Source organism: Coloeus monedula, assembly GCF_965178545.1.
Source record: "Coloeus monedula genome assembly, chromosome: 16".
NCBI classification, from domain to species: Eukaryota; Metazoa; Chordata; class Aves; order Passeriformes; family Corvidae; genus Coloeus; species Coloeus monedula.
Window position 1 is genome coordinate 5159680 of NC_138796.1, and position 24615 is coordinate 5184294.

Sequence of the window (24615 nt, forward strand, 5' to 3'; positions counted from 1 at the left end):
GCCGTGCTCTCCCAGCCGCGGGCACGGAGACGCGCAGGGCAGGGCCCGGGACCGGGCAGGACGGGGCCGGCGGAGCCCGGGCGCGTGTAGGGGCTGGCGGGGAGGACGCGGGGGTCGGAGGGGCGCGGGCGGTCCGCGGGCAGGGCCGGGCGGTGCCCACGCCCCGCGTGGGGCGGCCCCGGGTCCGTCCCTCCCCGGGCGGGGCGGGCGCGGTTTAAAGGCGGCGGCGCGGCGGGGGCCGGCGGTGGCGGCGGCGCGGAGAGGCGAGGAGCGGAGGGAAGGATGCTGAAGAGCTGCGGGAGGAAGCTGCTCCTGTCCCTCGTGGGCTCCATGTTCACCTGCCTCCTGGTGCTCATGGTGGAGCCGCCGGGGAGGCCGGGGCTGGCCCGGGGGGAGGCCGGCGGGGCTCAGCGGGCGCTGCAGAGCCTGGGGGCGGCGGCGGCCGTGGCCCCCCCGGCGGCGCAGGGGCCGCCTGGGCTCCGCAGCTTCGCCGATTACTTCGGGCGGCTGAGCCGAGCTCGCCGGGAGCTGCCCCCCGCCCCGCCGAGCCCCCCGCGGCCGCCGGCTGAGGACATCTCCCCCCGCGATGTCTTCATCGCCGTCAAGACCACCAAGAAGTTTCACAAGGCGCGGCTGGAGCTGCTGCTCGACACCTGGATCTCCCGCAACCGCGACATGGTAAGGGATGGGGATAGGGATGGAGCTGGTGGTGGGATAGGTCCCCACCGCTGGCCGGGATGGAGCGGCTTGGGACGGGCTGCAGCCCCCGCGTCTCTGCCGCGGTCCCGGCCCTTCGTTCTGCGGGACCTGGGTGGTGCTCTGACCCAGCAAATACCACCTCCCCTTCCCTTTTCCCCCATACCGCTGCGCCGGGTGGTATTCCGAGGCTGGCTGGGCTGTTCTGCAGCCAACTGTGTTTTCGGGAGGGTGAAATGCAGCGTTACGGAGTGAATTTGGAATGGGTGAGTGATGTAGAGAGCCAGACCTTGACTCCTCACACTCAGCAGCCCCCGAAAACTCTGCTCTGGGGTCCTTCCCACTGAGCACCTCCCATTGCAGAGCCAGCCTGGGTTACTTTCCACTGGTGAAACCGAGGCACGGTGTAGGGGTGCAGCCCAGCCCGTGTGTGCCACAGCCCGGGTCAGGCCCCTGCAGTGAGGTGCCTGCAGCTGTGCTGCCCAAAGGACACCCAGTTTAACAGCCCAGGGCTGGGAGAGTGCCGAGATGTGCTGTAGCTCTCGGTCCCCTTGCAAGGGACTGGGCAGGACTGGAATGGCTGGGAGCTCTTGCGGGTCTGCACCAGCTCACCCACCCCGGGGCAGTTCCAGTGAGTCTGGTTCCTGACATTACTGATGTCCTGCCCAGTCCTGGCCGTCACTGTCCCTTACTCTGTCCTTCAAGTACTGAAGCAAAATTTAAAAGGAAAAAAACCTGTTTCCTTAGGAAATGTGCTTTGCCTTTTGTTCTTAAGACACTTTTTCTACCCTTAGACAGCTTCCCAAAAGTAAATTATGTCTAGTCCTAACCTTTTCATCCTACTGTCTTCACGTGTTTCCTCCTGGCCTGGAACTGGCCTGCTTGCTTGCAAACTGTTTTCCTTGGAAATCTGGAGTGGCTGAGGGTGGAGGCTGTGGGGGAAGGATTGACCTGCCCCTGCTCTCCTCACCCAAGTCTGATGGACCTTGTGGGGTCTTGGCTCCTGCACTGTATCCCAAGCATTATCTTACTTTTTTTCCCCCTGTGAATAGTGTTCCTTTTTTTTTTTTTTTTTTGCTCAGGTTTCCTGGGCTTGGCAGTGGATCTGCCACTTCTCCTTGGTCCAGTTATTTAATGGAAACCTTTTATGCTCTGCTGTCACTGTGAGGGGGTGGTGGGGGGAAACGCTCTTTGAGCACCTACAGATGATCCTGGGAATGGCTGCTCTTTTTTTTTCTCCTCCCTCTTGTGAGCTCCGGCTTTCTTCTAGGTTTTTTTTTTTTTTGTTGTTGTGCTTCGTTTGTCCGTTTGGATTCCCAGAGCCCCAAGGCTCGGCTCTCACGCTGTCCCCCTGGGCAAGCTAACAAAGCCCCTTTTCTCCTGGCGCAGAGAAAAGGCTTCGCAGCCTCTTGTGTGGCACTTTCCATGGGAACGAGGGAGCCGGAGCCGGCCGTGTCCAGGTCAGGTTGCCTAGAGATGAGGGCCATGAAGCCAGGGGGGCCGCAGCCCGGCGAGGTGCCCGCCTGACAAGCCAAGCCGCTGAGTGACGGCTCTTGTACAGCACTTGAGGACAAGGAGCTGCCGAGAGAGCTGGAGGCAGCACAAACTCCTGCGGAGCAGAGCAGGGTTGTGAGGACACGAGGCACAGGGGACGAACCTGAGCTGCTGGAGGTGATCAGCTCTGCTCTTCCCATGCCAGCCCAGCCACTGTCTCTGGGTAGCTTTGAGACACCCTGGGCTTCCCCAGACTTGGCACCAGGTTGGGTTTTTCTGCCTGCAGAGTGTGGGGTTGGTGCTATGGGGCTCTTCTCTCTTGCTTCCCTGCAGTTCCTGCATCTCTTCCTTGCCTGGCCCCCTGGTTTCCATCCCAGGAGGGTGATTTGGTGAGAGTGGGGCACGGCCTTTGCTCAAACGTCTGTCTTGGTCTGAGTCAGGCCTGTCTCTGCTCATCCTCTCTCACTCTGGTTTCACTAACGGTGCTCAGGCATGTGAGCTGCCTCACCAACATGGGGAAGTTCCTGCTCAAGGGCTGAGAATCTCCCTTGCCTGATGCTGCATCTCTTTCTCCTGATCCTTCTCTCACTCAAACCCCAGCCTGCCGCTGGCTGCTCATTAGCCAGGCAGGAGGGATGCAGACACTGCTGAGAAGGGGTTAAATCTGGCAGGTAGCTCCTGCCTGGACCCTGGCAGAGAGGGGGAACAGCTATTGTGTCCTTCCTTGGCTGCTCTTTGTTCTGCCCACAATAGTCCCTGTTTCCTGCCCTCTGTCACCTCCAAGACACTGCAAAGGGCACCCCCTTCTCCTTCCTGCCTCTCTGCACAGGGAGAGCACATCCCTATTCCCTTCTAAATCTCCTCTTTGGGTTGCACAATGCAGGCCAGACAAGCTGCTTTTGGAGGAGAGTTATGGGTTTTCCCCTCCTTGCTTTGGGGAGAGTTTCCAGCTGTCTCAGTATCCTTAGGATGCTGGAGTGCTGGCTGGAGAAGCTTTGCACTTGAAAGGAAAGAGAGGGAGGACGAAAATGGCCATTAAGCTGAAATCCTGGACAGGAGCAAGTCCAAGCCCACTGCTTTCTTGCCGAGTCGGGTGATTTGCAGCGGCAGAGTTGCCAAAGACACATCTCCTGTCACTGGGGTTACCCTGAAGGCGGCTGGGTGTCCCTGGGGCACCCCAGAGGCATCCAGGCAGCTCGGCACACGCCTCGGAGCCCGCGAGGGCTCCAGCCCGGGCCGCCGTCCCGGCAGCGTGGGATCCGCTGGCCGCCTCCCGCTCGGCGGCGCGGTAATTGCAGGCTTTGAAAAATTCCTGCTCTCGGGGCAAAGCGAAAGGGTTTGCCTTCCAAAGAGCACGCTCCTCTGATGGCGGTTCCCAGATTTCTCTAGCACCTTGGCCAGGGTTCCCACCCACATGCTGGAGTGTGCTGGCATGTGAGTCTCACTTGCACTCCCACCAGAGCGGCTGAGACCAGGGGCTGCTCATCCCAAACCAGCTCCATGGAGCAGCTGCCTCCCCCCAGCCCTGGGCTGTGTGCCAGGGCCTGCTGAGCACTGCTGAACTCGGATCATGTGTGAGGGTCCCTCCCTGCTGTCCCCTGGGGCAGCCTGTGTGGGTTTTAGGGGTGGGGGGCCCCTTAATCGCCTGTCCCAAACGATGCTGCTGTCCTTGTCCATAAAAGCCCTGGAGCCGGTGAGCGGCGCGTGGAGCACCAGGCGGGAGGGTGGGGGACCCTTGCCACACAATGAGCTCATTGTTTGTGAGGAGGTTATTAAAAAATTATAGCATTTAAAATTACAGTGGAGGATTCTTCCTCTTGCGGAAAGGAGCAGGGGGAGGAAGGGCCTGCGGCCCTGCAAGCCCCTTCCCCGCCTCTGCAGGTCCCAGCCCTGGGATCCTGTGCCAGCACAGACCTGCCCCCGGTCCTGGGGAAAGCCACCACCATGGAGTGGGTATGCTGCCATCGTGGCATGGTGCCATTGTGGGGACATCGCCATCACACTGCTCCCAACTTGTTGAAGACAGGTGGGGATTTTCCCCCCCTAAACCCTGAGGCTGGAGGGAGAAGAAGAAAATTTTCTGTGGGGGACACAAAGCTGGGCAGCTCTGGCAGCATCCTGACCTGCTCCAGAGCCCCTTACCCAGCTAGAGGCTGAGTCCCCCCCAACCAGCTTTTCTTTGCTGCCTCCTTTCCTCTGCACCCAAGTGGGGTGGCTGTGAAAAGGGTGCTGGAGTGCTGCATCCTCTCCCAGCATGGGGAAGTGAGATGTGGCACAGGGTCAGGATTTGTGCACTGCAGGGTCACGGGGTGCCTGCCTGGCTAAGGTTCCCTTTCTGAGGGGTGTGCTGGTGGGATGGTGGCAGGCATGGGACGTGCTGACAGTGTGTCACCCTGGGAAGTCACAGAACCACTCGGCCGGGCAGCACAGAGAGGGCCAGAATGAGCCCGGGGTGGCCCTGGCTGGTGGGACACCTTGTGCAGCACACAGCCATGAACAACCCACGAGCTCCACCAGTGGAGGGGAAATGAGTCACCCTGAAAGGAGAAATGAAGGGGAGGCAAAAAAAAAAAAAAAAAAAAAAAAAAGAAGAAACAAGCCGTCCCCACGGGTGAGGAGGAGGCGGTGGGCGCTGCCCGCCTGGCTCCTGGGGGGCAGCTGCGGGGGCTGGCCCCATTCTGGCCACGGGGATCCCGGGTGCCGCTCAGTCCCGGCCGCGGGGCCGTGCATTGTGCGGGGCTGCGAGGAGCGCTGGCAGCTATTGTTCGGGAGGGATTTGGCATCCTGTGTTTCTTGAAGCTGCAGTTCTGAGAACAATGAGGTTTCCTGCAGGGGCTGGGGGGGCGGGGGGGGCAGCGGGCCCTTCCTCTCTTGCACCTCGCAGGAAAAGTTACTGGGGGGGGGGGTCCAAGAGTTCCTTGCAGCCCTCAGTGCCACAGCTGGCACAGGGGCCAAGTGGGAGAGAGGTGGATGGGAGGGCTGGGAGTGCTGGGCCTGCTGGCCCTGCTGGGTCTGGAGGTTGTGGTTTATACGTGACAGCCCGGGGATGTTGGCTGCAGTGTTCACTTGCACCATGATAAACTGGATGCTGCCCTCATGTCTGGCATCCCACATGGGAGGTACCAAAGGTGGATTCATGTTTTTTACTCGTTCTCATCCTTCCCTGGCCTATCCCCTCCCAGACTTGGCTGTCACCTCTACTCCTCTCCCCTGCAGCCCCAGGTGAAGGGCCATGCAGGCAGGGTGCATCTCCCCTCCAAGAAACACAAATTAATTTTAAAAATTAAATTTAAAATGAAGCCTTTAATTGTTTTAGTTTTAATCGAATGTCATGGTGGGGTTGGGAGGGATGTGGGAAACCTGTGAGGCCCCAGTAAGTGCCCACATGGGGTGAATTGCAGCTGTGTGCCCCTGTCCCAGTCCCTGAGGTGCCACCTGGTCCACCCACCCCAGGAATATTACAGGGATGGGTGTGGGGAGAGGCCGAGGGGAGATGCCTTGGTAGGATGAAGCCTTTCGGTGCAGGCATGGAATAAACAATTGTCCCTGTGGTCTATTTATAGAGGCTGAGTGCAGGATTAGTTGTGGGGTTATTTTTGGAGCAGCTGAAGGCAGTTGCTGGACGCTGCTTCTGAGCTAATCAAGCAAACATTTTCTGTCTCGCCTGTGCAGAGGCTGCGTGTTCCCTGACCCCCTCCAGTGAGGCTGGAACCTGGGCAGGAGTGCCAACCCCCCTGTGTGACGGGGTTGTCTTGGGCATCCTTAGTGTCCTGCTGCCCTGGTTCGGCTCGTACCCCAAGCAGTTACCTGATCCCTCCCTGAGCACCTGGGGGAAATGGGGACCAGCAGCTGTACCCTGAGCTGGTTGGGGGTGACACCCCCTCCTCTACACACAGCACTGACCTTGTCCCACCCCAGCAGTGCTGTGTCCATGGAGCAACCACGGGCATCCTTGGCCCTGCAGCTGATGTGTCCCTGTCCCCCAGCTGTCCCCCCCTCGTCAGCGGTTCCCCATCCCCTTTGCTCGGAGCCTTCCTGACCTCTGTCTCTCCCCACAAGCCAGGCTGCACGGCAGGCTGTGCATTTGTGAGAACTTGCCTTCCCACCTCCTCCATCATTTTTCCCCCCACTTTTTCTTTTCTCCTTTTCAAGCCCCAATGGTCACTTGTAGCCCCGTCCCCTCCCATTGAGCCTCGCTGCAGCTCGGGGCTCTCCCCACCAGCCCCGGCTGGGGACCTGAGCAAACAGGGCCGGGTTAACCAGTGCAGCTGTATGCTAATGACCGCTGCCCGCTTAACTCTCCTCGCTGAGTAAAGTCAACCCCACTATTGTACCCAGCTCCTCAAACAAGCCACAAAACCCCAGCGCGTTCCCGGGGCCGGCTGCGGGGTGGCACCCAATTTCCAGCTCACTTGTAATTCATCATCCCCAGCGCTGCATCGTTCCCCCTCTGCTGCCTCCTGCCTTCCCCCCCCTAGCCCTTTTGTCTTTCTTCCTTTGCCCTTTTGTGCACGTCTGGTTTTTAATAGCGCTTGGCAGCTGGTTGTGGTTTCTCTCCTCCAGCTTTGTTTGCTGCCCGCTGATTGATGGCGATGCCTTTCCCACCCCCTGCTCTCTGCTCCTGCTCCTCGTCCTTCCCCCAAATCCCAGGCCCAGAGCAGCCCCTCCAGTCCTCCTTCCTGGGTGACATATGCCAGGAATTAGCTGTGTAAATAGCGGAGTGCAGCCGGGCGGGCAGCGCAGGGGCCGAGGAGGAGCTCGGGTGCTGCCTGGCACCCGGGACTGTGCTGGGATGGGGCACAGGGGGACCATCTCCTCCTCGGGGCTGGCAAGTGGCACTCACTGGCACGGTCTCAGCCCCCTTGGGTAGGACACAGGGAGCAGAGAGGAGTCGTGGCGGTATTGTGCAAGTGGCCAGGGACAGCCACGTGCTGTTGACACAGGTGGGGACGCGGTTGGGAGCCGGCGCCACGGGCAAACACACCTGCCTGGGCGGCTGCTCCGGCATCCGCGGCCACGCGCGCCGGCTCAAGCCTGAAATCCCTGCTCAGATCAGGCCGCGCTCTGCACCTGCTCCCCTCATGCTGGGGACAGCCCCTGTGGCCCCCAAAATGTCCCTGCCAGCTGCTGCCCCGTGCAAAAGGCAAAAGGATGGGGATGCTCCGTGAGGGGGCTGGGATTTGCTCCCAAGGGGAACTCGGCACCCTTCTGGGTCTGAAGCTGAGTGTGTTGTGTGGGTGCCCAACTCTCCTGTGCCACTTGGGGTTTTGATGAGGGGGGAAGAAGTCACCATCAGCATCCTGGAGGGATTGATCCCAGGTGCTGCCCAAGGGTGGTGTGTCACATCCAGAGCCACGTGGTCTCAGCCCCTCGGTCCTCAGAGGTGCCTCGTCTTCTCTTTCAGACCTTCATCTTCACTGACGGGGAGGATGAGGAGCTGAAGAAGCAAGCACGTGAGTCTGTGGCTCTTGTCCCTTTGTGTGTGTGACCTGGCCAGGTCCCCTGAAAAGCTCCCATCTGTGGAACATGGCTGGTGTGGGGCCTGTTCTGGGAACTCTGGAAAAGCCCTCGCCACAGGAGCCTGGGTTGAGAATGAGGCAATTTGTTTCACTGATAATGCTTAAAGCACCCTGTGCCCAGGGGCCCCACCTGGGGACAGGTTTCCTTCCCAGTTAGCCCAGCCTATGGCCTGCATGATGCTGCTGGGGATCACAGTAACAGGGTGGGGTGCCTTTGCACCTCTTTGTGCCTGGGGAGAGCTGGGATGGATGGCAATGTGGGCAGGGCTTCATGGGAGCGTTTCCCTGGCAGCCGTTCTCGGGGCTGGGGTCAGCATGGTCTGTTCTCCCCAAGCAAATGACTGCTTTTCTGGCTGGGAAGTGACAGCCTTTGAGCTGGGCAAGCAATATAGGCCAGGATTTTTGCTACCATGTCCTGGGGAAGCTCAGGGCTTACAGGCACGCCTTCATCCCCTGGGGTGGCTGGTGCACCCTGGGCAAGGTGACGTAGGGTGGCATCATGCTTAGAAGTGGATAGGGCTGAACCATGGTGGATCTGCTGCATCCACATTCCTTATTCATCCCTTCCCTTCTCTCATATGGACCCAAAAGACATTCCCCCAAAAATTCACCATTTGCCTAAAACAACATAGCATGCAGGTCACAGAGCACTGGGATCATCCATGAGTTCCCATCCCCCTGGCACACCTGGGACACGTGTGGTGAAGTGTCACTGTTTGAGTGCGTGGGGAGGCGTGGGATGCACCAATGCTGGGTTTTGACCCCTCTTTTTTCCCTGCAGGAAACGTCATCAACACCAACTGCTCGGCTGCCCACAGCCGCCAGGCCCTGTCCTGCAAGATGGCCGTGGAGTACGACAAGTTCATCGAGTCCGGCAGAAAGTAAGCGGTGTCCAGGGCTGCTGTGGGGGACAGTGGGGCTGAAGCTGGGCAGGACAGTGCAAACAGAGACCATTTGTGGTTTTGGGGTTGTATCTCAGCGTGGGGACTGGGGAAGTGCCCTGGTCAGGTGTGACACTGCTGTCACTGCAGATGGTTCTGCCACGTGGACGATGACAACTACGTGAACGTGCGGATGCTGGTGAAGCTGCTCTCCAGCTACCCCCACACACAGGACATCTACATTGGGAAGCCCAGCCTGGACCGGCCCATCCAGGCTACAGAGAGGATCAGTGAGAACAAGATGGTGAGCATGGGGAGTGTTTGGGGCTGGCCTAAATTTGGCTGGCTGGAGAAGGAGCTGTTGTCTCACAGTGTTGGTTCCCCCCTCTCGCAGCATCCTGTGCATTTCTGGTTTGCCACGGGTGGAGCGGGGTTCTGTATCAGCCGGGGGCTGGCACTGAAGATGAGCCCTTGGGCCAGGTAAGAGCATTGGTGTTGCTCTCCCATGGGGACTCCTCATGGTCCCCAGGGCACAGAGAGATGACATTTTTGGGGATGGGTGCTGGACCATGTCCCACCACCTTTCTCTCTTCGCTTTTCTGGGGACGTCTGCAGGGAGCTTGGAAACAAGCTGGGAAGGGCTTCAGTTCCCACAAACTGACTTTTAATTGGAGCTGGGCACTCACTGGTCAACCCCAGACCCTGCAGGGTGCCCACATCCCCTGGGCTTTGCTCCTCTGCAGCCCCTCTCTGTCTCCCCGCAGTGGGGGTCACTTCATGAGCACTGCAGAGAAGATCCGCCTGCCCGACGACTGCACCATCGGCTACATCATCGAGTCTGTGCTGGGCGTGAAGCTCATCCGGAGCAACCTCTTCCACTCGCACCTGGAGAACCTCCACCAGGTGCCCAAGTCGGAGATCCACAAACAGGTACCCCAAGTTGTCACCTAAAAATTGGGCATCACAGCTAAGATATTGATTGACATGTGACCAAAACATCAGCAGAGGGGGAAAGCCCCACCGGCCCATCCCTGTGGGATGATGCAAAGTGTCACTGCAGGCTTTGGGAAATGGGGTGAATTTTGCAGCTCCCCATGCTTCTCCTTGATCCTTATGGCCACGTCGGCCACTTGACCCCCCTGTGCTTGCTCCCCAGGTGACACTGAGCTATGGCATGTTCGAAAACAAGCGCAACTCCATCCACATGAAGGGAGCCTTTTCTGTCGAGGAGGACCCATCCAGGTGAGATGGGGGTCCCTGTCCCCCCCAAACCGGATGCCGCGGGGCCGCCACCGTGCAGTGCTCAGCTCTGCTCCTCTCCTCTGCAGGTTCCGCTCCGTGCACTGCCTGCTGTACCCCGACACGCCGTGGTGCCCCACCAACATGGTTTACTAGGAGGCGTGTGTGCCCTCCAACCTCGTCCCGAGTTTCCCCGGTATCCGACGGGCATGCGGGACCTGCGTGCGGGTGTGTCGGTCTGGCCTCGCCGCGAGGCGGACGGACGGACGGACGTCGTTGCTGTGGTATTGCACAGTGTGTGTGTACTGAAGGCTGCTGTGCGGCCCCTTGACCCCTGCCCTGCCTGCCCGGCTGCCCGTGCCCGCTGCCTGGTCCGGCCGGGAAGGTGGAGAGGGACGGGAACTGAGCACTTAACCACTGGGCACCCCGCGGCTGGCGGGCCCCACGCCATGCGTGGGGAGCGGCCACAGCGCGGGGCCCTGCCCCACCCCGGGCTTGCTTCTCCTTGAGTTTTTTTCCTTTCAAATGTTAAGTTTTTTTGGTGTGTTCTTCCCTTCTTTGCATCTACCCCCCAACCCGCTACCGTAACCCCTCACCCACCCCATCCTCTCTCCCAGTCCCAAAATCTCAGCAGCGAAGCTTTGGCTCCCAGTTTGGATGAGGGGTCCCTGTGAGTTCTGCTCCTCGGCTCGGCAGGCAGGCAGAGCAGGCAGAGGCGGGCAGGGGAAGCCTCTGGCCATGGCAGTGGCTCCTCCAGGGTGCCACAAAGCTGCTGGGTGCTCGAAAGCCACACTGGAGGGAGACAGTGGGGTGGGCTGGGAGCCGGTGTTGGTGTTAACTCCATTTCCCGGAGCTCTCCCCACACGGGTGAAGCGTTGCCGGCAGCATCGGTGGGTGAACTATTTATAGACTCGTGTAAAGACTTTCTATAAATATGGGCGTGGGAGGAGGGCTTTTCCGGAGCTGCCGTGGTGGGATGGGCACCGTGTTTGCGCAGGGTCTCCCTCCAGTGTTGCCTTCCTGCTGCTCAGACAGCCCTGCAGCTCTGCAAAGGAGCACCTCGAGGTCTGGCCAGGGGCTGTGTGCATGTCCCCTGAGGGGCCAGAGCATCCTCCAGCCCTGGCCTGGATGTGGGTGCTGCCCAGGAGGCACCTGCCCAGTTGGGCACCTGCCATAGGCAGGCAGCATCTCCCAACCCGCCCATTGTGCTCTCCCTGACGGAGAGGGATTTATCCAGGGCGGGAGAGGGACCCCGCATCCTCTGAGAGCTGCCCTGCCTGCCAACACCAGCCCTCTCTCTGCCCCTGGGCCAAGCCAGAGCTGAACATTTCCAACTTGAAGCTGAGTGAAAATAGCCCATAATGGGTGTGTTGTAAATATGTTATTGAGCCAGTATTTTTTTTACTGTGCCTTTTTTTTTAAGAAAAAAAACCACATTGAGAAATATGTAGATTTTAAAATGCTTTTTATACATTTTCTGTGGATCAGAAAAAGAAAAATCCCCGACCTTTGATAATCTGTTTAAGAAAGAAAAAAGAATTGCGATGTCTTGTAACTATCACTTACCTTAATTTATATGTTCCAGTATCTGGAATGTCACTCTGTGCTTTTTGTAACTAGGATGTGTTTAAAGCAATAGATGTGGGAAGGGGAACCAGCATGGACAGTGTGTTCTCAGGGACCTGAACCCGATCGCTGCCACGGGGTTCCCGTGGGAGCGGTCACCAATAAAGCGGCTTTTTTGCTGACCACAGTCACCTGGTCCCAGGCTCCGGCGTCTCTTTATGGATGTGCTGCTCTGAACACCCCTTGATCCCCCGCAGATGTTATCACCTCTGGCTGAGCTCTCAGGGCTGCCCTGCGGAGGGGCTGTGCCTCCATCCCTTTTTTCCCACGGGTACTGGGATCCTGCTGGCCATTTGCATCGCAGGGTGTGAGGGTCCTCTCCTCCTTCCCCTTCCCAAAAGGCTCGGACAAGGCTTGACACCTCAGGGCTGTTTTTTCCCAGGCTCAAGGGTGGGAGCGGAGGCAGTGGGGATGAGGTGAGAGCCGGTTGTTAGCAGGGTGTTGTTAACAGCCGGTGGGCAGGCGTGTGCGTGGGAAGGTTGGGGGCTGCGGGGGAGGAGCCCCTTCCCTCCCAGCCCTCCCTTCACCCTCTCCACCGCAGTTTCAGCCAACACTGAGCATCCACCTGCCAGTAACAAGCCCCAGCTTTCATGGGCTGTGGCAACAACTTAAGATCTGCCCCCCCACTTCCCAAACCAGTCCTGTTTGTGCCACTGGTACCAGCTTCCACCTGCGCCATCCCCTTCTCCCCGCCTTCCTGCACAGCCAGCACCCTCTTTTTTTCTTTTCAAGGCACACTTACTTACTTCACAGTTTTGCTTGAATCTCCGGGTTATCAAGGGTTGGCCCTGCTAAAAATACAGCCTGGCAGGAAGTCGGCGTGTGCTGAAGCAGCCACCCCTCCTCCCAGCACCCGCTCACCCTTCAGACAGCCACAAAAATCAAAAGTCCCCCAACCTCTGCAGCCCTTGGTGAGGTGCGGCTCTGGCTGCTGCCCCAGAGAACCAGCATTGTCCTGCCCCGGCCACCCCAAAAAGTGCCCTGGAAAAATGGAAGGGTGGATGCACAGCAGTACTGTCTTCCCTCAGCTGCCTGGGGCCAGGGATGGTGTGCTGGGTGCAGGATCTGGTGCCCCTCAGCCCATCCCTGGTGCGGGGTCAGTGAAGGGCCCTGCATCAGGCACAGGAAGCTGTGACACTGAGCCCCATCTGCTCCCCCACGAGTTTTCCTATTGCTCATGGGCTGCGGTTTCGGCAGCGTGGGCACTTCCCAGCAGCGGTGCTGTCACTGAGCCTGACCCTCCCCTGGCACCCCAGACAGGATGGGGAGATGTGGGTTAAGTGCCCATCAAGGCACTGGGCAGCCAGGGGCTGTGGCTTGGGGATAGGATGCTGCTGCAAGGAACAGGAGCTCCTGGCAGTGGTAAAGGCTGAGAGTATGCTGGGCATGGTGCAACAACTGGGGGGGGGGGGGGGGGGGGGGGGAATTAAAAAGTAAAATAAATACAAATAAAAATAAAAAAATTAAAGAAATTAAAAAGATAAAATAAAATCACCCCAGTGAGCCTTCAGGAGCAGAGGCAGGCAGCTCACCAGCCCTCCAGTTTGTCTCCCACCAGGCTCCCAGCCTCTCCCTCCTCCTTTCCCTACTCGTGGGCCGAAAAGTAAATAAATACACGCATTAATAAACAAAAGGAAAACAAAAGCAAAGCCTGCTGCTCTCGCATACTTGGCAGACTCCACAAGCCAGGCTGCTTTCATCTGCACCCCGGCGCTGGTGTGGGACGTCCTGTTTACTCTCGCCCGCTCGCGGCAGCTGATAAGGCAGCTGCACCTTTTGGAGAGCCTGGTGCGTGGTGATGGGGTGGGGACAAGCCCGGCTCGTTGGGGACACTGCCACTATGGAGGGGCCACTGCTGTTGACACCACTGTGCCCAAGGGATGCTCCAGCACTGTGCCTGGCCAAAGGCTTTCCGCATCTCTGGGTGGTTGCAACATCGAGGGCAGAGAGTGGTTTAGTTCTTTCTTGCTTCCCACCTCTTTTTTTTTTTTTTTTTTTTTTTTTTTTTGTGTAATTTGCATTTGGGTCACTTGCAGTCCCAGACTTCATGTGAGTCACCGTGTTCCCAGCCCAGCTGTGGGGACTTTCACCAGGGAACGTGTGCACGGCGATGGGACAAACACCCGTCCTGGTACTGACAGCAGTGAGAAGTGCTTGAGACTTGGGGTGGGAGGGCACTGCTGGAAGACAACAAAACTTGTGTGAATTGGCTCCAAGAGCCACTTCCAGCTGCTCTGGCCCAGAAAACTGGAATATTTGTGGGAAACGAACATAAAAGCATCCGAATCGCAGGGCCTGAGTGATGCATGCAGCGCTCCAGCTGCAGCTTTGGGAGTCGCCTGTCCCAGTGCTGGGTGGGAGAGTGCTGGGACCCCCATGGGGGCATGATCTACATCCCACCACCTCTGTGCAGCTGCAGGTGACTTAATCCGCCACCAGCACTGTCTGTCTTGGCATGAGGAGCTGCAAAGCCTTGCAGCAGAGAGCAATGGCTGTGGGATGGCCGAGACTCAGCCCTGGGATGTGTAGAGAAGCTCTCGACCATTGCCCCTTTATTTTTTTCACCCTTCTACTATTTCCCACCCCTGCATAACATGCAGGTGGTTAAAATAAATAACCCAAAAGCCCTACTAAGTTCATTTTTCCCTTCCTGACTTTTAAGAGCAGCCTTGAATCTATCAAAACCAATCCCCCTTGCCCCAGAGCTCCCAGCAACTGCTGTTTCTGGTCTCCCTCAGCTGCCCAGTGGGGCCAGTTCTGCTGCTGTAGCCATTTGGCAAGCCAAGAGTGGAGGAGGAGATAAATTGAGCATCTTAAAAGCATCTGGAAACACTTCCCACGATGCTGCCAGATGAGATCTGCTAAGCTGTGGCATCACCGAACAGCCCCGCTCCCAACCCCTCCTTCCTTCTCCTCAGTGGATGTGTCCCCCTTCATCCCCCACCAAACCAGGGTGGTTTCACCAGGGAAACAGTGTTGGGTTTGTGCCTGTCCATGCTGAGGACAGGGACCTGAAAGCAGCAGTGACAATGCACAGCAGAGCAGTGTCACCGCGGTGTCAGCACTGGGTGATGCTCCTGCTGTTTCCTCATCAGCTTGGTGAGCCCCCTTATTTAGGGTGGGCTGTAGAGTTAGAAAGCCCTTGGGGAGCAGGGGGCCATTCTGGCTCCCTGTTGAGCAACCCAGCCACAGGCCCCAGAGTTGATGTGTTTGGAACAGATCATGAGTGGCCGGGTGATTTATGGGGTGCAAGCGCCAGGTTCCGTGAGGTTTGCCTGGTGGGAAGAGGAAGCGGGTGGGAGCAGCACTAGCATCTGCAACACCTCGCAGTGAGCAGAGAGCTGTGCTTCCTCCCACTTCCCTCCATGGACTGGGAGGGATTAAAAAATCCCTGAGCAGGGATTTTTGCTGAGGTCATTGTGAGAAACACGGCCTGCTCCAGGCAAAGCCTTCCTTGCCTGCAGAGCTGAGGCAAACGGTCCCAGCAGCCATGGAGACATTGGCTGCAGAAGGAAAAGCCCTCTGCTCCTGCCACCACCCATCCCCTCTCCACCACGCAGCAGCTCGAGGGCACAGCAGTGTGACCAGCTGCTTCGTCATTGTGGCCACAGCCAGGCCACCCTCTGTCCCTGCCTGGCCACCCCAGCAGGTGATGGCTGCTGGAAAATGAGCTGGGAGACACTGGCGTGCTGGGACACACCAAGCTGGTGCAGGCCAGGCTGGAGACACGGGGTGAGGAGGAGCCCTGGATGGAGCACCTCCGTGGCTGCCTCTGCTCGCAAACCCTCCCGACTGCCAAGCGCAGGGCTCCAGCATCCCCACGTGGTCAGACCGATCGAAATCTCCCGTTCGGGGTTTTCTTTCCAGCGGAAGGGCCAGTGGACACTCAGCTCTGTTCTGGCCTCCCTTGCAGTGCAAGGAGAGGACACGACCTCCTGAAAGCCCCGCAAGGTGGGGTGGGGAGATGGGGTCATTCCTCGGGAACAAGGGGGTTTCAGGAGGGGTTAGAGAAGACGAGCTGCAATTTCAGCTGCCTGCTGCCTTCCTGGACTCACAGACAGTGCAAAACCCACTGGACACTCCTGAAGAACCACAAATCCACTCCTAAATGCAGCCGATGGAAGGAGCTGCCCAGACCGGGCTGCAGCATCATCAGCAGGTGCTGCCTGCACAGAGCCACGTTCAGCAGGAAACGTTTCCTGTAGTTTGGGCATTTCTCACCCCAAGAGGTGACAGCAGATGGGGACACACAGTCAGTAACTGAGTCCCACAGCCACCAGCTCTGCCTGATGGTTTTCCATGCATCAACCCACGGGAGCTCCTGGAGGCAACGCTCACTCGTGTTAGCACAGCTCAGCACACCACAGAGCAAATACGTTTGAAAGCATCTCCCCAGGGCATCCCTCCCTGCCTTATCTTGGACGACTGAGATCTAAGGGACCACTACTGAAGGCTGATCTGAAGGCGAGGTTTATTCAAACACATACTTCACCCTTCCCTCTGTTTTCTCCAAGCCCTGAAAGGCTCAGGAGAGAGCCCTGCCCTGCTCCCGCTGGGACTGGGTGCAGTGCAGAGGGTGAGCGAAGCTGCGGCTCCCGGAGGTGGCTGGAGAACACTGGGAGAGGTCACCAGGCAGGTGGCCTTTGCATGTTCCCATCCCTGGTGGAGTCCATAAACCTGGTAAAACATTTACACCCATGACTCTGACAGAGGCTTTATTTTCCTTCATGCCATGAGATTCCCTTGACTGCTCCAAGCCCTTTTAGTGCTTCAGAGAGCAAATTTAATCATCTCAGGGATGAAGACAGAAAAATGTGGGTTCCTTCTTTAAATGGGAATGAAAAAAAAAGAGGGGAGACACATCTGTCAATTATTAGTGAAGGGAGGAAAACTGGTGTCTGTTGAGATTCACAGCCATGAGGGGGAAAGTCACAACAGGGAGCCCTTTGTGGGTCTGCACTGGACCCATGGGCAGGATTTGAGAGCATGGGTGTGGGTTTCAGCCACACTCACAGCATTTAAAAAAAACACACAGCAGTTACAAAGACAGAGTTGATTTATTGCTTATCCCCACACCTAGGAAGGGAGGGGCTGAGGTCAGGGCAAGAATAGCACAGGATGGGGGCAGGAGCCCAGTGTCTCCTTTGACTGGCAGGATCAGGCAGAAAGCAGATGGGGAAAATTAGAGGAAGGTAAAGGTTTCAGCTCACTGTGTGATAGCGATGCGGTGGCGGGCCTGTGATCAGAGAACTGCACAAACAGAACTAAAAAGAAACCCACCATACCCTGGGGCAGCACTGAGCCAGGTGAGCCCACGCTGAGCTTCATCTTCTCCCAAAGAGGAACGCCTTTGACAGGGCTGAGCTGGTGGGGCACAATCCCTGGTGATTTTTCCACACTTCTTGTACTTGTACTGGTGTTTGCTGCTGCTCCAGTGGCAAATATTCAAAGCAGCAGAGGGGGCTCAAGGGGTTAAAACACACTGGGCACAGGAGAACATCTCCCAGGCTGATGTGTCCCATGGCTGCTCCAGCATCTTCTGCCCCCAGGTACAAGGACATCCCCACAGCAGCCACCAGCCCAGCCCCATGCCCACTTTGGGAGAAAACACAAATCAATAACCACGAACAATGGTTTTAAATTGTTTATTTTTAAAACATGAAACCCAAGCTGAATAGAAACCACAGAAATTACATTTAGGTTTTTTTGTTTAGTATTTGCAAACCAAAAAGTTACAGTAAAAAATAGCTACGTTACAATCAATAGAACTACAGAATTAAAAGTAAAGATACAAAAATGGGCTCAATCCTCTTTAATCCTCACAATTTAAAAACATTTTGGGTAAGTGCAGGAACACTTGAAAGAAACTAGCAGGTCCAAAGTTTAAAAAAAAAATTATATATATTTATATATTATATATGTATATAAAGTGGTATGATATACAACCATTATGGTTAAGAAGAAAAAAAAAAAAACAAAACAGAGAAGTTACAAAAAGGCCAGGTACATGTTCACCATTAGGTTTCTGTGCACAGTGTCCAAGAAAATAAACTTCCCTCTGAATGATGTGAGTAAAACTCATGGGGCCTCCCGTTACCAAGGGACCTGAGGCACGCGACGTGACGGCTGGGCAGCTGCACCCAGTGCAGAGGACAATGGAAGAAATGAGGCTTTTCTGGGACTTCAGCAGCCTCCTGGGCAGAGGCCACTGGAGAAGTCTTGGTGTGAGATTAGAGGAGGAACAGGAAGGAAGGAGTTGGGAATTGCATAGTGAGGAGCGATGCGGTATCAAATATGCAGAGCACCTAAGAGCTTCATGCTACAGTTATCCTCTTTAGGAAAGGAGTATTTTGAACTTTCTGGTTGTACATCAATTTATGTTCCACTTTGTTCATGCAGCCACAGGGGCTGGGTGAGCACCCGGCAGCTCCAGGCCACCAGTAACCCATCCCTTCTCTCCCAGCTGGGCAGCACGCTCACCATCATGGCTTGGCAGAGATCCCACCCCCCCCCGAAAGCACAGACCACTTGTCAGCCATCTAGGAACTGCTACCAAAACATCCCACGCTTCTGCTGGGCCTCCTGGAATGCCTAGGGAAGCCATCCAGAGCATGCACACGATTTCTGGAAAAGGGGAGTAGGCTGTGATGAAAGGAGGTACAAACCAAGCCTTGTCAGGTCTCTGTCTCAAGGCATGGCATTGATTGCTCAGTACCTCCCTGGAGGGCTTTTCCCCTCCCACCCAGAGATGTGCACTGAGTGACACTGGCACACTTGCCGAGCTGGGGAAGACCCTGGCTTCTCCTTGGACCCCAGGTAGGAAGTGCTTCAAAGACAGTTCCTCTCCTGAGCTAAGGGAAACCCATCCACCTCATCTCCTCCCGAATCAGGGGGGTGGCGAGGATCAACAAACCAAGACACTTCTCTCTTCTTCAAAGGGCTCAGAATGGTAGTTCAGTGGCTGCTGGGAGGAAGAGAAGGGGGCACCAGAAGTGAAGCCTGGGTTTGCTCCCACAGGCACCTAGACCTTGCTCTGACGGGCACCCACCCACTCCTGTCTCACACTCTCTTTTGGGTGCTCCCCTGTAGCACCCAAAGCTCTCATGAGCAATGGCTGAGCAGCTCCCTGAGAAATGGTTTAACTCTCAGAAAGGCCAAACTTTTCATGTAGTTTCAGGGAACTGCTATGGAAATCCTAACTTAGGATCACTTAAAACCCCATGCACTGTGTCCCCCTCAAAGCACTCAAATGAACATCCCTTGCATCTTGGCTGAGATGACTGTACACGGAAAATCAACACCTATCAAATGGAGAAAACTTAAAAAGGACAGGAGGGGAAGGGAGCACTCCATCCTTCACATTTGGATACATGGATGCACGCTAAAAATCTTAGCTTGAACCCTTTTATCAGCACACAAAATGAACTCAGTTTAATAATACATACAGGATACAAACACTACAGTTATAATTCCCAAGACAGCACAAGAAATTCACAGCCAAGTCTTGATTTGATTTCCTTTACAATTACAATGCAGTCTTGAACACTGGACACAAGAGTCCAACATGCTATTTACATTTCACATTGTGGAGATGTTTGTGTGCTTGGAAGAGTTCTCAGTTCTAAAAGAAAGTGTCATTCACACATAATGATGCAGTGGAAATAAACCAAGCCAACCAGACAAGCCAATGACCACATTTGTGCTTCTGAAAAAGTAACATGAAGTGTCTTCACCAATGCAGTCACCTTCAACCGGACAAGCTGCCATCCACTCTGCAGTCAGCGAGGTGTCCAGAGGCCAATCTCAGCTCCCCCGACTTCTGGACCCTTTTTCTAGCAACCAGTAACATGAGAAATGTCTGATAAGGTCAGCTGGGACACACCAAGTGATATGGCCTTGGCATTTTGTCACATTAAAAACAGAGAGAGACGATGGAAGAGAGAGAAGTCTCTACAGCTTTACCTCCTGCAGCTTGAAGAGTTTGGACTCCCTCAACCATGAATGCCATCCAGAACAGATGAGTCTTCGCCAGATAGCACCTGCTGTTCACCCGAGAGGGAGGCACAGAGTCTGGGAGATCTTGGCTTTTCAAAGTCCCCTCCTCAGACAAAATGTGACCATATGGATGAGACTGATTATGTCGCAGCCATAAAAATAGGCAAAGGCCATCTGTTCTTCAGCAGATCCATTCAGACCAGCCTGCAGAAATGCCACACTGTTGCTCAAGGTTCCAGTAAAATAAAAAAGGAAAAAAAAAAAAAGTAGTAATAATAATAATAATAAACCAAAAGAAACCCATTTGTCTGTGTTTCCTATCCAGCGCTCTGCACAGCATGCAGCGGGGCAGCAGAGTTCCAGGGTGCTTTACAAAAGTGCAATATCCATGTCAAGTAAAGGAAGTGCTGGCTGGACACAGGTACACCGCTCACACCGCAGTCACGTTGTGCTGGCCTCCAGAGAGCAAAATGTTATCTCCATATTGTTCTTTCCAGTTACATGTTGAAGTCACAGAGCACATATCTCCACAGCTGTGCCTTGCTGCGAGCCCCAAACACTGTCAGAAGTTGTTCTGGCTGTTGGAAGTGGCTATGCCAAACCTTGGAAGGAAGCAGGTCAAGGTGGCTGCTCCGTTAGATGCTGCAAACAAAGGCATCGGCTCACTCCTGTTACTGTGTGGCACAGCCAATGCCACTGTGGCAATTTAGACCCAGCCCAAAGTGCAGTCACACAGGTTCAAGGTGCATTCTGTGTACAAAGAAGCTGGTACACAGAAGCACTTGTTTTCACAGGGTTCCCCACACCCTTCAGCCTCCAAAACACTCGCCTTCCACCAGTAGGACTGGGCCACAGATTTCAGGGCAGGTCCCCTAAAATTGATGATGTGAATAGCAATTGGAGCACATCCTTGTAAGGAGGGATGATGGCAGAACAACTCAGTCTTAATAAGGATTATATGGCTCTTGATTCTTCCTTCAAAGTGAGGGAAAGGTTGGGGTTCCCCCCAGAGAGCAGTTGGGGGTGCTTGGGGCCCTGCAAGATCACCACACCCTGCACACCCACATCTCCTGGTAGGCTCTAAGACAGGATGGAAACCCTGGGGCTCATGAGCCACAGTGTCCCTCCATACCACCTGTGACCACGTTTCCCTGCCCTTGTTATTTGATAAAACAGAGGTATGTTTCATGTGAAGCCCATCCAGTGTGTCTGAAAGGGCATATGCAGTCCTGAGCAAGAAAATCCTGCTTCCAGAGATTTATGCTGAAGTGTGAAGTTTTTTCCAAAACCTTCTCTTCCTGGCTGTATGGTGATGCCTCCTCCCTGTCTCTCACTCCTTTGAATGGTAACAGCTGGCCTTGCAGTTTAGTAGTGGTTTCTATCTTAAGAGGAGTCGCAAAGCTTGCTCTGCCACAGAGCTGGTACCATTTCCCAGCAGATCCCATGAGCCTGTTTAGCTGCCTGCCAGGAGCAGTTCCCACCTCACTGCAAGAAGGCAACTGACTTGAGTAAAGGCAGATTGGTAATTCTGTGCCCCAAACAGCAAACGTGTGGTAAACAGATACCGAGTCTGAACATCACTGAGGTGACGATGAACTGCCTCTGCCACTGGGTCCATTCCAGTTTGAGAGATGTTTCCCACTCAATTTCCTCTGCCAGTTATTTAATATAATGCTCAGTAGCTCTGCTAAGATGCCCCTACTAAGAGGTAAAAAGACAAAAAGGAACATCAGTTACCCTACTGAAAGGGCAAGTACTTGACAGTACCTCCCAAGAGGCAGTCTCCTCTTCCAGCAGGAAGCTGTCAGTGCCCTTTGGAGCACTGCTCTTCAGTGGGAAGTACAGCACCAGTGAAGGATGTTGCCCTCTGCAGGCACCCAGCTGCCCCTTTGCAAGCCTTGTTCTGCCTCACGTCTAGAAAATGCCTTACATGTGCATTAGTATGGTGAGATAGTGGTTAGCAATGTGCCTTCAAAAGCTAAACAAAATTAAACAGAATAAAATATAAACCTGTTCTGACAGTCACAATGTTGTCCAGGGTTTCTGACTCTAGAACACAGAAGATACACTGACAATTCCTGTGAGTGTGTTAGGACTGAGGCTCCAAAAACCTCCTTCAATGCCATTTCAGCAACCCTGTGCTGTAGATTATGATTTATAAAAAAAGGGAAAAAAGAAAGTCCAGCAGAGTTCACAGGTCACTCCTGCAGGGAGAACTTGCATTTGCTATAAATCCATTGGTGCTTCCAGTTTCTCTTGCTTTTGCAAACTGACTGTCCCATAAGATCTAGCATCAGAGAGCCAAAACCCTTTAGTGCAAAAATACCTCCCATGAAGTCTTATGAGTCTTTCCCTGGAAAAATTTGGCACCAAGTGAGTGGCTGGCTCCTGTTTGATCTGTGTCGGCCCAGGAAAGGCAGCACCCAGAATGCCATCTGCAAATACCTGGGCTTCCCTGATGGAGCAGAGAGGTCTGGTCCAGAGCAACAGACAGGGTAACTGACTGGTGCTGGGCCCCCCTGCTCCTCCTCAAGAATTCACATGATAGATAAAGTGGGAAAGAAAAAGGCATTTTCTTAATGGACTTAAAAAAATAAAGCTAACCAGGGTAGTGAAATGGTTTGCTCTTCTAGAGCAAATTCCAGCAGATATGCAGTGACACCATGAGGCAGGAATTCCCTCCTCCCCCACACAGGGCAGTGGACCAGAGGATTCCCACTGAGACGCTGTGCATTCCCTCGTTGCACACCAGTCACAGGCACTGAGTCCTGCTTCTGTGGTGTCTGACAGGCTGCTGGTCCCATGCAGAAGTGAAGAAGATCTACCACCGTCTTTCACCAAGTCCCTCTTGGAACAGAAGTGGGGAAAAAGGGGGCAGAAGATATTCACCACCTGTTTCTGACAGGCTACTCTGGCCCAGTTTCCTGCCCGGTGCTCTCAGCTGCTTGCCTGCACACGTTTGCTCTCTTTCACATCAGGTACAACAAGGTGAAGGCTTAAATTCAAAAGGAGCTTCCACTCAGTGGGCAGGTACCAGGTTGGAAGGGTGGTCTGGACTGGAGAAACAGAAGGAGCTGCACTGGATTTTGGGCAGAACAGCAGGATTGTTCTACGAGGACAGCACAGGGGCACAGCAGTTGGCACATTGTTTAGTCTGACTGCATGTGTGGGTTTTGTTTTTTGTTTTTTTTTTTTTTGCTTTTGCTTTTTCATTTTAATGCACACTGCCAGCATCTGGACGAGGTTGGTTGGTGGCGAGGTATTTGGCTCTCATGCTGGAGGTGTACTGGAGAAAGAAAAGACAAGACAAAAAAAAAAAACAAAACAAACAAACAAAGTTAAGTCAGAGTGACTAATGTCATGATGGAACCACAGATTTCTACCACTTCTCAGCATAACACGGTGTGTATTTACAGCAAGCATCTCAAGGAGCTGCTGGCTCAGTCTTACAAGGAAAGTTTCACAAGTCACTGCATAGTTCATGCTGAGTAACATCCTGCCAGTCTGCTGCAGGGGTGCTGGCCAGGTCAGTGCAGATGTGCTGGCGATTTATCCAAGCTCTCTAGAGAAGGAAATCCAATAGTCACTAAGTCAAAACATGACATACATTGCTTAGGAGAAGAGAGGGAAATGGGAATGATGCAGATGTAAAAACCCACCCCACACTTTCATCCCCTCTTAGTCATGTTACTGCATTCAACCATGCCAGAAAAGGAGGTTGAAAAGAAAATGGGTGCTCACTGCATCTTCACATTGTGTTTTATAGCAATGAGGGCATCAGAAGACTGCACATGCCACAGATGGGCAGCTTGAAAGAAAAGTGAGGAATAACAAAACAATTTATGTCCAAGAAAGAACAGACCCTATCAAGCTGCCATCAAACAGGATGGTATTAGCAAGTTATCAGGTGGGTGACAGCCCACTGTGGCTTGGGATCCAAGCTGTGCACCAGGCAGCAGCAGATGAGACTCCAGCGTGGGGGTGAGAAGAGCAAGTCAGAAAGATGAAGGTTAGTTCGATTTGGAGTGGTGGTGCTGTTCTCTTTTTTTTTATTCTAAGCAAGCTAATCCAAAACAGCTCCCAGAAGCTACTGAGATAACGTCATTGAGCTTTGAATAATGAGCTGAAAAACACATAAATAATATCCAGCAGTAAGAACAAAACTTTGCCTCTTTACACCAATGTGTTCGATGTTTTCTGGGTTCTGCTACCACGATATTAACAACCAAGCAATGAGGACAGACATTTCATTCCTCTTTTTATACCCTCTGGAGCTTGAGTAATTCTATAATATCCACAGCTTACTTCCCAAGAGTGCTCTTCAGCACACTGACTTTTTATCACCTCTTAAACTGAACCACATAAAATAGCCAGTTAAGCTGGCAAAGAGACAACTGAAAGGCAGTTCCACACCAGGAGGTATGATTTATCTTGCCCCCGGGAAAGAACATTATGAGGCATCTTTAGGCTCTCAAAAGCTCAGCTGTCCATGGCGGTTTTCAGAGAATTAACAGTATTTTATCAGTTTTCTTTCAAAGACTGACCTGGGTAGAACCTCTGCACAATGGAAGAGAGAAACTGCTCCTCTGGCAGAGCTGATCCCATCAGCACAAGATGAAGACACCTGTGGCTTATTTGCACACTCAGCTTTTAGTGTCTTCCATAATTGGAAAACTTTTTGCAGAACATGGATCTTAATATAAAACTCTGGCCCAGAAACAGCATCTATATTTAGAAGACAAAGGGTACATCTGTTCTTTCTAAGATGTATTTTTTGTCAGTGAGAAGGCAAAAGATAGAAAATAGCAACCTGAGCTACTTTAAGGACAACAATCTATACAGTTTATTAGAGGTGATTACTGTTTCAGAAATAAAGTTTAGGGCGTTATTAACACGTAGGAGAATAACCCAACAGGCTCAGAGAGGTTTAGAAGCCAAAGAACTTTCTGATAGAGTAAGTAGGGCACATTTCAGGTAGTGCAATGCTGAAATTACCAGCCAACCCTCATGCTAAGAAGAGGGTCTTAGAAGGAAAAATGCATTTGATTGCTCATTTTCTATTTGCATTCTTTACAGTGACATGTGATAGGAGATGAGTATGAACAGAGAACTTTTCCAGGTGCTAAAGTTTTGTAAGAAGTATTTAGGAAAAAAAAAATCTCAGA

The 24615-nt window shown here is 54.1% G+C and overlaps 2 protein-coding genes across 3 annotated transcripts in view; one reads left to right on the forward strand and one right to left on the reverse strand.

Moving 5' to 3' along the window:
• Nucleotides 1–260: 260 nt before the first annotated feature.
• Nucleotides 261–11568, forward strand: LFNG (LFNG O-fucosylpeptide 3-beta-N-acetylglucosaminyltransferase). 2 transcript variants are annotated; one of them, XM_082291850.1, is made up of 8 exons: nt 261–678; nt 7595–7643; nt 8491–8590; nt 8741–8894; nt 8985–9070; nt 9334–9520; nt 9747–9832; nt 9919–11568. In XM_082291850.1, exons 1-8 carry the CDS (start codon nt 283–285, stop codon nt 9983–9985), a joined length of 1125 nt encoding a protein of 374 aa, XP_082147976.1. In that variant the 5' UTR covers nt 261–282; the 3' UTR covers nt 9986–11568. The 2 variants fall into 2 exon arrangements, with proteins under 2 accessions (XP_082147976.1, XP_082147977.1); XM_082291851.1 differs by having other exon boundaries at nt 9355–9520.
• A 5549-nt stretch (nt 11569–17117) lies between these two features.
• Nucleotides 17118–24615, reverse strand: part of TTYH3 (tweety family member 3) — a 74283-nt gene continuing 66785 nt past the window's right edge. Inside the window, exon 14 of the mRNA XM_082292335.1 lies at nt 17118–22736. Coding sequence (XP_082148461.1) covers nt 22665–22736 — 72 coding nt within the window. The 3' untranslated portion in view covers nt 17118–22664. The remainder of the gene's footprint in view (nt 22737–24615) is intronic.